At 60.7% G+C, this 17,797-nt stretch overlaps 1 protein-coding gene across 1 annotated transcript in view; it reads right to left on the bottom strand.

Annotated features, from left to right (window-relative positions):
* Window positions 1–4,118: 4,118 nt before the first annotated feature.
* RUSF1 (RUS family member 1) overlaps window positions 4,119–17,797 on the bottom strand; it is a 16,045-nt gene continuing 2,366 nt past the window's right edge. Inside the window, 19 exon segments of the mRNA XM_055807637.1 lie at window positions 4,119–4,377; window positions 4,730–4,807; window positions 6,001–6,162; window positions 7,015–7,085; window positions 7,188–7,245; window positions 8,929–9,006; window positions 9,009–9,164; window positions 9,875–9,899; window positions 9,901–9,948; window positions 10,428–10,544; window positions 10,896–10,909; window positions 11,633–11,709; window positions 12,217–12,221; window positions 12,223–12,253; window positions 12,629–12,674; window positions 14,511–14,562; window positions 14,564–14,626; window positions 15,037–15,115; window positions 15,992–16,319. Of these exon segments, the coding sequence (XP_055663612.1) occupies window positions 4,253–4,377; window positions 4,730–4,807; window positions 6,001–6,162; window positions 7,015–7,085; window positions 7,188–7,245; window positions 8,929–9,006; window positions 9,009–9,164; window positions 9,875–9,899; window positions 9,901–9,948; window positions 10,428–10,544; window positions 10,896–10,909; window positions 11,633–11,709; window positions 12,217–12,221; window positions 12,223–12,253; window positions 12,629–12,674; window positions 14,511–14,562; window positions 14,564–14,626; window positions 15,037–15,115; window positions 15,992–16,319 (1,613 nt within the window). The 3' untranslated portion in view covers window positions 4,119–4,252.

Here is a 17,797-nt window from a genome sequence, read left to right on the forward strand (position 1 = left end):
TGGGGTCCCTATAGGGATGGAGAGGTTCCTATGGGCTTTGTGGGTCCCTATAGGTGCTAAGGTGTCCCTATAGGGATGGAGAGGTTCCTATGGGCTTTGTGAGTCCCTATAGTGTCTAGAGGTCCTTATAGGGGTTTGAAGGTTCTTACGGGGTCTTGGGGTCTCTATGTGGGTCGGCAACTCCCTATATGGTCGGGGGGGGTCTCTATAGGGATGGAGGGGTCCCTATTGGTTTGGAGGGTCCCTATGGGGCCTTGGGGTCCCTTTTGGGTTTGTGGGTCCCTATAGGGATGGAAGAGACCCTATAGGTGACACCCCCCACAGGTGGACATGTACTTGGAGACCATCTTCATCCACGAGGCACTGGGCTGGGACCTCTCCACTAGCATGGGGCCCTGCTGGCTGTCACCACCGGGATGGGGGCAGAGGGGGCGGAGCCACAGGAGGCGGGGGCAGAGCGGGGGGGGGCAGGGGCGGCCTAAGGGGCTCGTGTTAAGTGGGAGCTGGGGGTGCTCAAAGCAGGGGGCGTGGCCAAAGAAGGGCGTGCCTTGTGTGGGTAGGGCAAAAGGTAGGCAGGGCTTAAGGGTGGTGCCCAGGGGAGGGTCACAGAGGAGGGGCGTGGCTTGTGTGGGTGGGGCCTGTGTGGGCATCTGTCAAAAAGAGGGGCAAAGGGGGTGTGGTCTGACGGGGGAGGGGCCCAGGGGGGTTGGCATGCTGGTGGCACCCAGGCCAGGGGGCAGGGCTAAGGCGATGGGACATGTCCTGAGCTGGTGGGCATGGTCACAGGGTGGGGCTCATGTGGGTGGGGCCAATGGGGTTATGTGGGGGTGGGACCATGTGGTGCTAATGGAGTAGGGGCAGGGCTAAGGGGAGTGGGTGTGGCCTGATGTGAGCATGGTCTGATGGGGGTATGGCATGACAGGGTGTGGCCAAGGGGGTGGGGTCCCATGCTGATGGGACCTGGTGGAACCCAGTGCAGGTGGGTGGGGATAAGGTCTGGGGGCGTGGCCTGAAGGAAAGGGGGTGTGGTCTGATACTGGGGGCGTGGCCCACAGGGGCCTGGCAGCGCTGACTGACATAGTGCAGACCCTTATCATCATCACAGAGGCCTCCATCCTGGCCCCCTACAGTAGGACTGGGAGCATTGGGAGAGGACTGGGAGAAGACTGAGGGAGAATGGGAGGCGACTAGGGAACACTGGGAGGGGATGGGAGATACTGGGAGGCAGCTGGTGGCACTGGGAGGGGACTGGGCAACACTGGGAGGGACTGGGAGGGCACTGGGGTTGCATGGAGGGGCTGTGGAAAGCACTGGGAAGGATTGAGGTGCATTGGAGGGAGACTGGGAGGCGGCACTTTAGTGCCATATTGGTCTGTACTGATTGATACTGGTCTACACTGGTCCTGGGCCTTCCGGGCGAGCGCTGGAGGAGGTACTGGGCTCTACTGGGAGGAGACAGCAGGAGCCCTGGGAAGGCACGCTGTACCTCACACACACACATGCTGGTCCTTACTGGGGACCACGCAGCACTAGGTGCCACTGGGGGCTACAAGGGGCTGGTGGAGTGTTACCCCCCGGTGCTGCCCCCCAACATCACAGGTCCCTGCCCCAGCACCCCCCACCTCCTGCAGCACCCCAGTACCAGCGACCTGCCATGGCCCAGCCTGCCCCCAGGAACAGGCATCATCTCCTGGTACTGGTGTACAGACCAGGTGGGACTGGAAGACACGAGGAAGGAACTGGGAGGCACTGGGAGGGACTGAGGGCAGTTGGGAGGGGATTGGGGGATGCTGGGAGACACTGGAAGGGGACTGGGAGGCACCGATAAGGTATTGAGGGGCACTGGGAGGGGACCAAGGGGAGCTGGGAGGCACTGGGAGAAACTGGGAAAGGGTGGGGATGCTGCTGGGAAGTACTGGGAAACACAAGGAGGGCAATGGGGGGAAATTAAGGGGCACTGGGAAGGACTGGGAGTGGAACGTGAGGTGTTGGGAGCGGACTGGGGGCCATAAGGAGGGACTGGGACGTGACTGGGAGGGCACTGAGAGGGACTGGAAATGGACTGGGAGGCAGTGCAGCGTAACTGGGACACACCAGGGTGGCACTGGGAGCACTGGGGAGGGTACACTGCGAGCGAATAGGGGGACTCTGCCCCCCCGTTGCCACAGCAATCCCCCCAAATCCCCCCAACAGGTGATGGCGCAGCAGCCACATGGCTGCGTTGCCTGTGGCACCTCAAGGTGCTTCCCAAGCTCCTCACGGTGCTGCCCGGCATGGCCACCCCCATCCCCTCGCCTGGTCACCCACCCCGGCATCACCCCATACCCACCCTGACCTGCCCAAGGCGGCCACTGCGTCTTCTTCCCCTGGGAGACCGACTGTCACCCAAAACTACCTCCACAGCTACCCCATGGCCACTCTGGTGCCCACGGGCCCACCTTGGCCAGCCCATGATGGTCACCCAAGATGGCCACCATGTCTTCTTCCCCTGGAAGACCGACTGTCACTCAGAACTACCTCCACAGCTTCCCCATGGCCACTCTGGTCCCCACGGGCCCACCTTGGCCAACCCAAGATGGTTGCCCAAGACAACTACCATGTCTTCTTCCCCTGGAAGACTGATCGTCACCCAGAGCTACCTCCACAGCTACCCTATGGCCACCCTGGTGCCCACGGGTCTTCCTTGGCCAACCCAAGACGGTCGCCCAAGATGGCCACCATGTCTTCTTCCCTTGGAAGACTGATTGTCACCCAGAGCTACCTCCACAGCTACCCCATGGCCACCCTGGTGCCCATGGGCCTTCCTTGGCCAACCCAAGGTGGCCACCATGTCTTCTTCCCTTGGGAAACTGATCTTGACCCAGAACTACCTCCACAGCTACCCTATGGCCACCCTGGTGCCCATGGGCCTTCCTTGGCCAACCCAAGGTGGTCGCCCAGGATGGTCACCATGTCTTCTTCCCTAATAAGCCCCATCTTGACCCAGTCTCCAGCCCCACCCTGTGAGGACCCAGTAGGGAACCACATGGTGGACATCAACACCCTGATCTATATGGCCATCGCCAACTTCCTCCAGGGGTACTTCATCCAACATGCGCGAAATGCACTGAAACGCCCAAAAATGAGCCCAGAACAACCCCAACACTGCCCAAAACAAGACTAGAATGCCTCAAAATAAGACCAAACTGCCTCAAAACCGCCCCAAATGAGCCTGAAACCCCCCAAAATGGGGATTTTGGAGTCAAAACACTCCAAAACAAGTCAAAACTGGTTCCAAAGACTAAAATGCCCCCAAACGAGCCCCAAACAGCCCTCAAACACACCAAAATATGCTCCAACCCCCAAATCAGCCATAAAATGACACCAAAATGCCCCAAAACGAACCCCAAACCCACAAAATACCAAAACACCCCAAATAATCCCAAAATGGCCCCAGACGAGCTTGAAATGCCCCAAAATGAGCCAAAAACACCCCAAAAATGAACCCCCCAAAATGAGCAAGAAATGCCCCCACATGAGCCCCAAAAAACCCTCAAAGGAGCCCAAAAAGGACCCAAAAGAGCCCAAGTTTCTTGAAAAGGCACCAAAATGTCTCAGAACCACCAAATTCCACCAAAATGTCTCAAAATCCCCAAAGTTGCCCCAGAATCTCCAAATTCCCCTCAAATGCCCCAAATACCACCAAAAATGCCTCAAAATCCCCCAAATTCCCCTCAAATGCCTCAAAATTCCCAAAATTGTCTTGAAATTCCCAAATGTCCCTCAAATGCCCCAAATTCCACCAAAAATGCTTCAAAAAAACCCAAATTGTCCCCAAATCCCCAAATATCCTTCAAATGCCCCAAATTCCACCAAAAATGCTTCAAAATCCCCCAAGTACCCCTCATAATCCCCCAAATTGCCCTGAATTCCACCAAAATGCCTCAAAATCCCCCAAATACCACCAAAATGCCTCAAAATCCTCCAAATTCCCCTCAAATGCCTCAAAAGTCCCCCAACTGCCTCAAAATCCCCAAATTCCCCTCAAAATGCCTCAAAATCCCCCAAAATGTCTCAAAATCCCCCCCAAATCACACCAGAACCCCCCACCTGGCCCCAAACCGCTGGGAAACGCCTCATCAGCAGAATGTACATTTTTACAAATAATGGAAAAATGGTTTTTTGGACCCATTGTCAAAAATATGCATTTTGGCCCTTCCCCTGCCCCATTTTGGGCCGATTTTGGGTAAATCCGGAGCTGGGTGGAGCCGGTTTACTGGGGGTGGGGTGAGGGGCAGGGCTTGCCTGAGGCCCCACCCTCTGACCCTGCCCACTCGAGCTGCCATTCATCGGGGGCCAGGAGGTGCCGGTGCGTCTCCCAGCCAGCGGCCGTCAGCCCTGCAGGACAACGACGTCACAGGATGACACATGTGCCACCACACGCCACCAGGTGTGAGGTCACATGGTGACACGTAGCAACAGGCACAGCAGGGTCACAGGGTGACATGTGATGACACAGGGTGGTGGCACATGACACACATGACGTGATGTCACTGGGGGGGGCTTGGAGGTCACACACATGATGTCACAAGGGCATCCAACGACAGGTGGGACCCAGATAGTGACATGTGATGATAGCAGACGTGACAATGTGTGACATCACAAGGATGCACGCTGCCACATGTCATGACAAGCAACACAGTGATGACATGTGATGACACGCAATGATGACACGCGTGATGACACGTACCACGCAGGAAGGCGGGGCCAAGCGTGCGCCACAGGCGGGAGCTCTCAGCCACGACTCCCCACGGCACCATCCCCGGCGCTGCGGGGGAGGGACACCCCGTTACTGCCCCATGGACCCCAAAACCTCCCAGGGTCCCCCCAAATCCCTCCAAGACCCCCTGAAACTCCCCCAGGGACCACAGAACCCCCAAGGAACCCCCTAAATGGTCCCTAGTGTACCCCCAAATGCCAACACCCCCCACTGTGCCCCCAAACCACCCCAGGGCCCCCAAAACCCCTGCGGAGACCCTCCAAACTGACACCAGACACCCCCAAACCACCCCAGAGACCCCCAAACACTTCCAGGAACCCCAAAATCCACCCAGGGTCCCCCCAACCCCCCCAAAACCCTCCAGGGACCCCCAAACCCCTCCTAGGGATCCCAGATTCCCCCCCAAGAAACCCTCTAAACCGTTCCTAGGGGACTCCCAAAAGCACCCCAGGGTACCCCCCAAACTCCTCTAGGGACCCCAAACCCCTCCCCAAGACACCCAAAAACCCTCCAAACCACCCCAGGGACCACCCAGATCCTCCTGGGGACCCCAAGACCCCTCTAGGGCCACCCCAAAGCATCCCAGGGTCTCCCCAAATCCCCTAGACCCCAAAACCCCACCGGGGACTGCCCAAAACAACCCCTGACACCCCCAAACCACCTCAGGGCCCCCCAGCTCCCCCCTAAACACCCCTAAACTGACCCCAGAGACCCCCCAAACACTTCCAGGGACCCCAAAACCCATCCTGGGTCCCCCTAACCCACCCCCGCAAGACCCTTAAACCCCTCCAGGCAACCCCAAAATCCTCCTAATGACTCCAGACACCCCCAGGAACCCCCTAAACAGTTCCTAGGGATCCCCTCAAAGCATCCCAGGGTCCCCAAAAACCCCTCTAGTGACCCCCAACCCCCCCCCCCCAGAACCCCCAGGACCCTCCAAACCACCCCAGGGACCCTCCTAGGCACCCAAAAACCCCTCCAGCCCTCCCTCAAACCAACCCCAGGACCCCCCAAAATGATAATGATCCCAGAGGCTCCCCCAAAGTCCCCCCTAGGACCCCCTAAACCACGCTAGCCCCCCTCAGACACCCTAGGGACCCCCAAACCCCACCCCAGAAACCCCCTAAACTCTACCTATGGTCCCCCCAAACCCCTCCATGGCCCCCCCAAAGCATCCCAGGGTCCCCACACTCCCCCCCTAGGGACCCCAGATCCCCCAGGGCACCCCCCAGACAACTCACGGCAGTGGCGCAGGCGGCGTTGGAGCGGGCGCAGGGCAGCACCCATGGGTGCCCCCAGGGGCAGGTCAGGGCCCAGCAGCTCCTCCAGCAGCAGGGCCTGGGCACAGGCTCGCAGGGGGGTGTCAGGGGGGGCCCCCTGCCGTAACCCCACCCCCACCCACCCTAGTAGGGGGTGGGGGTCACCTGGATGGCTAGGTCCCTTCCTGGGTCCCTCCCAGGCACATGGGTCCCTGTGACCAGCCCCTCCCTGGGGTCCCCTAGGATACCCCAAACCCCAGATGCCTGGGTACCTGGGAACCCACCCACCCACCTGGGGAGCTGGGACCCACCCCCACCCACCTGGGTCCCTGGGATGCCCCCCAATCAACCCCAGACACCTGGAGCCCTGGGACCCCACCCCCCTCGCAAACTCAGACTCCTGGGTCCCTGGGAGCCCCCCACCCACCTAGGGCATCCTCCACTGAACCCCGGGTCCCTGGGACCCCCCCAACCACCCACCTCAGTCACTGGGACACCCTCCACCCAACCCCAGAAGCCTGAATCCCTGTGACTCCCGTTCACCCACCTGGGCCACTGGGACCCCCCTCCACCCAAACCTGAACATCTGCGTCTCTGGATGCCCCCACCCAACCAACCCCAGGAGCCTGTGTCCCTGTGACCCCCCCACACCCATACGACACGCCCTGGGACCCCCACCCAACCTACCTGGGTACCCCCCAGAAGCCTGGGTCCCCGGGACCCCCCCCACCCATGCCACACATCCAGGGACCTCACCCACCCACCTGGGTCACCCCTGGATGCCTGGGTCCCCGGGACCCCCACCCACCCTGGGGACACCTGAGTTTCCCTCGGATCCCTGGGTCCCCGGGACCCCCACCCCCCCCCGGGGCACCTGGGTCCCGGCCGGACACCTGGGTCCCGGGACCCCCACCCACCCCGGGGACACCTGGGACCCCCCCCAGACACCTGGGTCTCTGGGACCCCCACCCACCCAGCATGCAGGGGGGGTCCCACCTTGGGAGGGCCGCAGCACAATGATGTAATCCTCGGTGCCACATTCCAGCGCCTTCTTGAACTCTGCTTCGCTGCGGGGGAGTGGGGGGCGGGAAAGAGGGGAGACTCGGACACCGGGGTCCCCCCCTTCAGACGCTGAGGTTGTCCCCCCCTGGACACTGGGGTCCCCTCACCTCTTGACCAGCCGGTGCAAGGGGGCACCCAAATGGAGGTTCAGGCGGGTGCTGAAGCCTGTGGGGACAGCGGGTGACATCAGAGTGACATCAGGGTGATGTCACAGGGTGACACCAGACACGGACACAAATGCACAGGGTGACACCAGACACGGACACAAATGGGGGTGTACACAAAGTGATATGGGGGGATGACAGCAGGCGAGACAGATGACACTGGTGACACCTGGTGATGCTGGGTGACATGGGGGTGACACTGGGTGGCAGTAGGGGACATCAGGGAGCACTGGGTGGCACCAGGTGGCATAGTGGGGTGACAACAGGTGACGCTGGCTGACTTAAGAGTAACACTGGACAACACTGGGTGACAGTGGAGCGACACTGGGGGGTTGCTGGGTCACATGGAGGTGACACCAGGTGACACTGGAATGATACCATGGGGTGCTGGGTCACATAATGCTGACACTGGGTGACGCAGAGATGACACCAGATGATGTGGGGGTGACACTGAACAACGCTGGGTGACAAGGGTGACACTGGGGGTTGCTGGGTCACATGCAGGTGACAACTGGGTGACACCAGGCACCACTGGACAATGCCATATGACACAGGAGTGATACTGGGGGCGTGGGGTAACACAAAGGTGACACGTGGGTGATGCTGAGTGACATGGACAGCTGGGTGACACCAGGGGGTGCTGTGTGACATGAGGGTGACACCAAGCAACATTTGGCTGATGCTAGGTGACAAAGTGACACCAACTGACACAGGAAGTGACATGGGGTGACACCAGGTGACACTTGGCGACAGTGATGCTGGGTGACATAGAGGTGACACAGGGTAACACCAAGTGATGGCGGGGATGGCAGCAGGTGACACTGGGTGACACAGAGGGTGACATCAGATGACTGAGAGTAACACTGGGTGATGTGGGGTGACACCGGGTGACACAAGGGTGACCCAGTGGTTACACTGGAGAACATGTGGGGTGACATGGGGGTGACAATGAATTACATGGGGTGACATTGTGTGACATGGGGTGACATCAGGTGACACCTGGGGGTTAGCAGGGATGGGTGACCCACAAGGGGGGTGACACTAGGATACAAGGATGTGTGACACCAGGGCGGTGGACAGTGACAAAGGGTGGGTGACACCAAGAGGAGGGGGGCACGGAACAGAACAACAGTGAGGGATGATGGTGGGGTGACACCTGGTGGCTGTCAAGAGGTGGGTGACATGGGGAAGTGACATCGAGGGGAATGTGACACAAGGGGAGAACGTGACACGACGGTGACACGACGGTGACACAACAGTGGGTGACACTGAAGGATGACACGAGCGTGCGTGACACCAAGGGGTAACACAGGGGAGGGGGGTGGGGGGGGTGGGGCGGAGGGGGGTGTGTGTGCCACCTAGTGGGTGTCAGAGGTGGGTGACATAGCAAGGTGACACTGAGGGGAAACGCAACACATGAGGGTGACACCAGTGTGGGTGACACCAAGGGGTAATACTGTGGGAGGGGCGTTGACACAGTGGCAAGGGGGGTGACATCTGGGGGTGACACAGTGGTGGGTAACACCAAGCGATGACACCAGGGGGGGGTGACACCAAGGGGTGACACTGGGGGAGAGGGGGTGTGACACAGGGGGCAGGGGGTGACACCTGGTGGGTGCCAGGGGTGGGTGACATGTGGGGGGTGAGTGACACAGGGGGTGACCCCAAGGTGCCTGTGACTCACCGGGCAGCAGGGGCTCACGGGGGTTGACATCCTCGGGGCTGGGGACGTTGATGACGCCTCCATCCTCCCAAATGGGGCGGTGGGCCAAAGCCCACCACCCCCCCGGACCACACCCCTCAAGGCCCCGCCCAGGGCGAGGCGCAGGCGGGGCCGGTTGAGGGTGGGCAGGCACAGGGCCCCCACCGCCCCCACGTTGGCACCCAGGTGGGTCACCAGCAGCAGCGTCACCACCAGCCCCGGTCAGCCTGGGCCCCAAAAACTCCCATCAGCCCCTGGGGGCACCCCCAAAATCCTATCAGTCCCTGCGGGAGGGGGGGAATCCCATTAGCACATGGGGCACCCCCAAAATCCCATCACCCGGGGGGGGGGGGGGGGGGAACTCCCATCAGCCCTGGGGGGCAGGGGTGCAAAACCTCCCATGAGCCCCTGGGGGGGCCCCAAAAACTCCCAAGAGGTCCTGGGGGAGGAGAAACACCTCCCATCAGCCCCTGGGGGAGCCCCAACATCCCATCAGCCCCTGGGGGATGGCCCAAAATGTCCCATCAGCCCCTCGGCAGGGGGGGGCGGGGGGGCAGGGCAAAAACTCCCATGAGCCTTTAGAGGACCCCAAAATATCCCTTCAGCCCCTGGGGCATCCCCAAAATCCCATCAGCCCCCTGGGTAGCAAGGGTGTCAAAATGTCCCATCAGCCCCTGGGGGGGCTTCAAACTTGCCCAGGAGCCCCACACCCAAACCCCGCCCCCTCTCGCTAAGCCCCCCGCCCCCTCTCTTTGAGCCCCACCTTCCCCATGAAGCACTAATCCCCTCCTGGAAACCCCGAGGCCCCACCCCCCTCTCTTTAAGGCCCTGCCTCCCCATGAAGCACTAATTCTCTCCCTGAGCATCCCAGAGGCCCCGCCCCCCTTTCCCAGAGGCCACTCCCTCTTCCCAGCATGCCCCGGGGCTCACCATGGCCGCCCCTCCAGCAGTGGGCAGCAGCAGCAGTGCCAGCAGCAGCCCCGCCCCGTTCACCAGCGTCTCCTGCCCAGTCCCACCAGTACACACCAGTAACACCAGTAACCCCACCTCCTGCCTCCCACTGCCCCCAGTACAGCCCAGTTGCCCTCCCAGTCCCTCCCCACTGCCCCTATCCCAGACCCTCCCAGTGCTCCCAGTACAGCAGTTGCCCTCCAATTGCCCGCTATCCCCTTGCAGTCCCTCCCAGTGCTCCCAGTACAACACAGCTGCCCTCTCAGTCCCTCCCAATTGCCCCCCAATCCCCTGCCAGTCCCTCCCCAGTGCTCCCAGTAACACCCAGTTGCCCCTCCCAGTCCCCACCCCATTACCCTCAGTTTCTTCCCAGTGCCCCCCCATTCCCCTCCCAGCCCCTTCCAGTCCCTTGCAAAGATGTCCCAGTCCCCGATCAGTCTCTTCCAGTACTGTCCCAGTCTCTCCCAGTCCCCCCCAGTGATGGCCCGGGTCCCACCAAAGTTCCCCTCCCAGTCCCTCCCAGTGCCCACCTGGCTGCTGTCCTTGGCGGCCACGTCGGCCATGTTGTCCCTCCGCGCCTGGTGCACAGCCAGTGCTGCCCGCGTCGCCCCACCTGCCACTCCCACAATGCACTGCGGCAGGGGCACCTGCGTCACCCACTGCCTCCCAGTGTCTGCCAGTATCCCCCCAGTGCATTCCAGTGTCCTCCAGCACCACCCCCAGGATCCCCCCCGGGTGCCTCCCAGTATCCCCAAGTATCACCTGTCTCCCAATATCCCCTAGCATCACCCCCAAAATCCCCACACTGCCTCCCATTATCCCCAGCAGCACCCCAGTATCCCACCAGTACCTCCCAGTATCACCCCAGTGCCTGCCAGTATCCACAAGTGTCTCCCTGTACCCCTCAGCATCACTCTGTGCCCTCCAGTATCCACCAGTATATTCCCCGCAACCTCCCAGTAATACCCTCAGCAGCATACCCAGTGCCTCCCAGTAACCCCCAGCATCACCCCTATGTCCTCTAGTGCCTTCCAGTATCCCCCAGTATCTCCCTAGCACTTCCCCAGTATTCTCACAGTACCACCCAAATGCCTCCCAGTATTCCCCAGCATCACCCTGTGTCCCCTGGTATCTCCCCAGCACCCTCTAGTATCCCCCCCAGCACCTCCCACTACTCCTGCACAATCACACAAACTCCTCCCAGTATCTCCCAGCATCACCCCAATGTCCCCCCAGTATCCCCCCCAGCACCTCCCAGTATTCTGGCAGTATCACACAAATGCCTTCCCGTATTCCCCAGTATCCCCCCAGCAGTTCCCAGTACTCCACAAGTACCACCCAATTGCCTCGCAGTATCCCCCAACATCACCCCAGTGTCCCCCAGTGCCTTCCAGTATCCTCCCTCAGCAGCTCCCAGTATTCCCACAGTCACTCAAGTACCTCACAGTAGCCCCCCAACATCACCCCAGTGTCCCCCAGTGCCTTTCAGTATCCCCTCAGCAGCTCCCAGTATTCCCACAGTACCATCCAAATGCCTCCCAGTATCCCCCAGCATCATCCTGTGGCCCCCAGTATCCCCCCCCAGCACTTCCCAGTGCTCCCACACTGTCACTTAAATGCCTCCAAGTACCCCGCCAGCACCACCCCGTGTCCCCCAGCGCCTCCCCCATCCGCTGGGGGCGGGGAAGGGGGGCGGGGCATTACCTTGACAGCAGCCGCCAGCGTCAGGGAGGGCGGGGCCGGTGGGGGGGCCAGGCAGGCGCCAGCAGCTCCAGCACCAGCGCCAAGTCATTGAGCACGTCAGCAGCCAGCCTGGGCGGGGCCACGCACGTGAGGGGGGGGGCGGGGGGCCGCGGGAAGGGGGGGGGCGGGGCCGCGGGGGAAGGGGGGGGCGGGGCCGCGGGGAAGGGGGGGCGGGGGCCGCGGGGAAGGGGGGGGCGGGGCCGCGGGGAAGGGGGGGCGGGGGCCGCGGGGAAGGGGGGGGGCGGGGCCGCGGGGGAAGGGGGGGGCGGGGGCCGCGGGGAAGGGGGGGGCGGGGGCCGCGGGGGAAGGGGGGGCGGGGCCGCGGGGGAAGGGGGGGCGGGGCCGCGGGGAAGGGGGGGGCGGGGCCGCGGGGAAGTGAGGGGGGCGGGGCCGCGCGGGGAAGGGGGGGGCGGGGCCGCGGGGAAGGGGGGGCGGGGCCGCGGGGAAGGGGGGGGGCGGGGCCGCGGGGAAGGGGGGGGCGGGGCCGCGGGGGAAGGGGGGGGCGGGGGCCGCGGGGGAAGGGGGGGTGGCGGGGGGGGCCCGCGGGGGAAGGGGGGGGGGGGCGGGGGGACTCACCGCCACTCTCTGCTTTGCCTCACAGTCCAGGCGGGTCCTGCAGGTTGGGGGGGGGGGGGCCAGTATCTACCACTAAGTCCCACTGACACCTCCCATTAAGGCCCAGTAGCTACCAGTAAGGCCAGTGCCACCTCCCAGTAAGGGTCAAATAGTTCCCAGTAAGGCCCAAGTGCCACCTCCCAGTAATGACCAGTAGCTCACACTAAAGCCCAGTAGCTACCAGTAACACCAATACCTACCTCCCAGTAATGCCCAGTGACTCCCAGTAACACCCAGTACCACCTCCCAGTAGGGTCCAGTAGCTCCCAGTAATGCCCACTGCCATCTCCTAGTAAGGCCCAGTTGCGCCCAGTAGCTCCCAGCACAGCCTCCCCATGCTCCCAGTACACTCCCAGTGCATCCCAGTGCTCACCCCTGGAGCCAGGCGAAGGCGATGCGTGTCACCATCCCCACCCCATCTGCAAGGGCAACCAGTTTGGGGTGAAACTGGGCAACTTTGGGTATGGGGCAATTTTGAGGGTGAAAATAGAGGATTCTGGCTACAGCAGGATTTTGGGGTGAAACAGGGATATTTGGGGTGCAGGGGTTTTGGGGTGAAAATGGAGGATTTTGGGTGTGGAATGTTTGGGGTAAAATTTGGGGTGATTGGGTGTGGGGGCATTTTGCGCTTGAAAATGGGGGATTTGGGGTGTGGAGTATTTTGGAGTGAAATTTGGGGATTTTGGGTGCGGGGGCATTTTGAGGTGAAAACGTGAGGGTTTGGGTGTGAGGGATGAAAACAGAGGATTCTGACATGGGGAGGTTTGGGGAGAAATCAGGAGTATTTTGGGTTTAATTGATTTTGAAGTAATATCAAGCCATTTTGGGGTGATAGTGAAAAATTTGGGAGATGGACAATTTGGGGTAAAAAATGGTGAATTTTGGTGCGGGGGGGAATGAAAATTAAGGATTCTGATGTGTAAACTACAGCAGTTTGGTATGATAGAATTCTGGGTGAATATAGTAATTTTGGAAAGACTTTGGAGTAAAATTGAGGGATTTTAGTTAAAAAGGGATTTTTGGGGTGAAACCAGGGGGTTTTGGTGTTGCCAGAGCAGGTTTTGGGGTCAAACTGGGGGATTTTGGAGCCAAAGGGGGAATTTGGGGATTAAACTGGTGGGGTTTGGAGGTGCTGGAGAAGACTTTGGGGTAAAACTGGGGGATTCTGGGGTCGCAAGGGGTTTGGGGGTGAAAATGGTGGATTTTGGAAACGTTCTGGGGTAAAATCAGCGGATTTTAGTTAAAAACAGTATTTTGGGGTGAAACTGAACAATTTTGAGGTCCTAAGGGGGATTTTGGGGGTGAAACTAGGGGATTCTGGCATTACCTGAGCATATTTTTTGGGTCAAATTTGAGAGATTTTTGGTTAAAAAATAGGTTTGGGGATGAACTCGGGGAATTTTGAAGTAAAACTTGAGGATTTTGGGGGGCAGCTTTGCATTCTGGATTACAAAAAGGATTCTGGGGTTAAACTGGGGGGAAGGGGGTACCAAAGCATATTTTTGGGTCAAACTGGGAGATTTTTGGGTCCAGCTGGGATTTAGGAGGGGAGATGGGGGGATTTGGGGGTTGCTGGATCAGATTATGAGCTAAAACAGGCACATTTGGGTGATTCTGGAACACATTTTGGGGTCAAAACTAGGAGATTTGGGGTTTAAAAAAAGATTTTGTGGTGAAAAATGAGATTGGGGGGGGCACTGGGGGCTAACTTGGGGGGTCCAAACTGGGAAATTTGGGGGTGTTAAACTGGGAGATTTGGGGGTCAAGGAGGAGAATCTTGTGGTAAAAATTTGGTGATTTTGGGGACAGGTCTGGATTTTGGATTCCAGCTAAGATTCTGGGGCGAAAATTTGGGGGTTGGGGAGTGCTGCATCAGATTTTGGGGTGATATTGAAAAGATCTGGGGGGTTCTGGAGAACATTTTAGGGTCAAATGGGAGCTTTTGGAGTCCAAGAGAAATTTTTTGGGGTCAAAGTAGTGAATTCTGGGGTGAAACCGGGGATGCCCAAGCAGATTTGGGGGTAAAACTGAGGAATTTTTAGATTCAAGACAAATTCTGGAGCGAAAAATGATTTTTTCCGCAGGTGCTGAAACTGATTTTGAGGTCAAACTGGGAAATTCTGAAACAAAAGATGGGCTTGGGGGTCAAACAGATGAATTTGGGGGTAAGGACTGGGAGATTTGGGGTTCAGCCATGGATGTGGGGGGCCAAGGGTGGTTTTGGGGTGAAACTGGGGGGGGTTGGGGTTACTCACCACGTAGCACCCAGGTGAGGGTGGCCCCCGTGACGGTGGCAGCGCTGTCCCCCCACCCCCACGGCCTGGAGCACTGCCCGGGTGGCCAAGGCGCCCGTCAGGGTGCTGCACAGCGCCTGCCCAGTGTTCCCAGTTACCTCCCAGTTACTCCCAGCCCATCCCGCCTCCCTCCCAGTTCCCTCCCCATCCCTCCCACTGCCCTCCAGATCCTCCCAGTAACCCACACTAACCACCCAGTCCCTCTCAGTGTCCACCTGCCCAGCCCACCCCCCATTCCAGTGCCCTCCCAGCCTTTCCCAGTACCCCCCAGCCACTTCCCAGTGCCTCCTAGTTACACGCCAGTGTCCCCCAGCCCATCCCAGTGCCTCCCAGTTACCACTCAGTCACCTCCCACCAACCCCCTGCACACCCACCTCTTTCCCAGTTAACTTGCCAGTCCCTCCCACTGGCCACCAGGTGCTTCCCAGTAGCCCACAATCCCCTTCCAGCACCTCCAAATCCCTCCCAGTACCCCTCCCAGCGGCACCTGGAGCGCATCCCAGCACTGGTACTGGAGGTAATCCGGGCTGACACTCTCGGGGTACCCCCTGGGGCAGCAGCACCCGCTGGAAGGGAAATGGGGTGGGGGGAGATCAGGGACCCTGGGACCCCCCCAAACCCACTCAGCCCCCCCTGACCCTTGCAGCACCCCTAGTATTCCCTCAAGGACTCCCCAGGTCCACACCCTAACCCCCCCCAGACCATCAACAGCCCCCCCCCCCCAGAACCCCCAATCCCCCTCACAGGATTCCCCTAAAAACTCCTAGACCCCCCTCAAAACCCAAATACCCCCCCCCCCAGACCCCCCAACCCCCATCCAGGACCCCAGGATCACCCCAACGACCTCCTCAGGTCTCATTACCCCCACCCAGGACCCCCCTGGACCCCAACAGCCTCCTCCAGAACCCCCCCAGCCCTCATTAACCTCCCCAAGACCCCAACAAGCACCCTCAGGTCCCCCCCCAAACCTCATTATCCCCCCCCCCCCCCTCAGAACCCAAATAATCCCCCCCGGGCCCCAACACCCCCCTAGAAGCCCAGTAGCCCCAGTAACTCCCCCAGACCCCTCCAAGACCCCAAGTACCAACCCAATGACCCCCCCCCCGGACACCGACAGCCCCCCCCAGGACCCAAACATCTCCCTCAGGACACCCCCAAACCTCATGATCCCCCCACCCCGAACCCAAATAACCCCCCCAGGACCACCCTCCCCCAGACCCCGTTATCCCCCTCAGGACCCCCAACAGCCCCCCCGCAACACCTGCCAGGACGCCTGTATCTCCCCCACGACCGCCCCCCCCCGAACTCATAAGCCGCCCCCCGGAGCCCAAAGCCCCCCCCAGGCCCCCCCCTCACGGCGGCAGCGCGGCGCAGGCCGGAATGCGAGCAGGCGCCGGGGGGGACGAGGCGCTGGAGCCCCCCCTCTGGAATCCCCCTGGTACCGGGCGGCTTCGCGGGGACCCCCACAGCTCCCGGCAAAGCGGGGGGGGCGCGGAAGGGCCGGGGGAGACACGGGGGCGGGGCTGGCCACCCCGTCCCCGTCCCGCCACCCTCCGGCCCCACCATTCCGCGTCGCCGCGTAAAGGGGTCGGCTCGCTTCCGAATGGCGGGCTGGGCTGACAGTCCTCAGCTCTCTATGGTCTCTATGGGGCGGGCTGGGAGGGCGGTCCGCCAACTCTATGGTATTCGGCGTGGCGGGCTGGGAGGGCGGTCCGCCAGGTCTCGATGGTATTGCCCCAGTCCTTCCCAGTGCCCACCTCCCAGCATCCCCTGAGTATCCCCCTAGTGCCTCCCACTATCCCCCCAGTGTCCACTAGTACCTCACAGTATCCTCTCAGCACCTCCCAGTATCACCCCAGTGCCTCCAAGCAACTCCCCTAATGCCTCCCAGTATCTCCCTAGTATCCTCCCAGTGCCTCCCAGTAACCCCCAGCATCCTCCCAAGTGCTGCTCAGTATCACCCCAGTATCCCACAGTATCCTCCCAGTGCCTCCCAGAATCCCCCGGGCACCTCTCAACATCATCCCAGTATCACCCCAGTGCCTCCCAGCATCTTCCAATATCCCCCCAATGCCTCCCAGTGTCCCCCCTCATATCAACCCAGTATCCCCCCAGTGCCTCCCACTGTCCTCCAGTATCCCCCCAGTGCCTCCCGGCATCCCTCCAGTATGCCACCAGTGCCTCCCGGCATCCCCTCAGTGCCTCCCAGCATCCCTCCAGTATCTCTCAGTATCCTCCCAGTGCCCCCCAGTATGCCCCCAGTGCCTGCCCCTCACTGCAGTCTGGCAGAACTGCAGCCAGCTCTAACGAGAAGCATCCCCTGAAGCCGCACGCGCACCCCACCCTAGCTGGGCCATCCCAGGTGGCTCATCCCACCCTGTCATCCCATCATCCCACCCCATCATCCCTCCCCACCATCCTGCCCCGCCATCCCGTCCCATCATCCCACCCTGTTCCAAGAAATTTCCGGATTATGACAGAACCTGAGGACACCCAGCCAGGAACCTAAGGACACTGGGCCAAGAGGCTGAGGGTGCCAGACCAAAAGATGGAGGACACCAAGACAAGAGCCTGAGCACACCCAGCCCAGAGCTTGAGTACACCCAGCCAAGAGGCTGATGACACTGGACCAAGAGCCTGAGGACGCCTGGCCAGGACCCTGAGGATGCCCAGCCAAGAGGCTGATGACGCCAACACAAGCCTGAGTACACCCAGGCAGGACCCTGAGGATGCCTGGTCAAAAATCTGAGGACGCTGGACTAAGAGCCTGATGATGCCAAAACAAGAGCCTGAGGACACCCAGGCAGGAGCCTGAGGATGCCTGGTCAAAAGTCTGAGGACGCCAGGCCAGGAACCTGAAGACAACAGACCAAGAGCCTGAGGACCCCCAGCTAAGAGCCTGAAAGCACCCAGCCAAGACCTTGAGGACACCGGGCCTGAGGCTAAGGACGCCTGGCCAGGACCAAAAGCCTGAGGATGCTGGACCAGGAGTCAAAGGATGACAGATCAAGAGCATGAGGATGCCAGTGCAAGAGGCTGAGGACACCTGGCCGAGAACTTGAGGACACCGGGACCAAGAGCCTGAGGACCCCCAGTTTAGAACTGAATACACCCAGCCAAGAGCTTGAGGATAATGGACCAAGACCCTGATGACGCCCAGCCCGGAGCCTGAGGACACCGGGCCAAGGGCCTGTAAGCACTCATCTAAGAACCTCAGGACATCTGGCCAAGAGCTTGAGGACACGGGA

Source organism: Falco peregrinus, chromosome 6, assembly GCF_023634155.1.
Source record: "Falco peregrinus isolate bFalPer1 chromosome 6, bFalPer1.pri, whole genome shotgun sequence".
NCBI classification, from domain to species: Eukaryota; Metazoa; Chordata; class Aves; order Falconiformes; family Falconidae; genus Falco; species Falco peregrinus.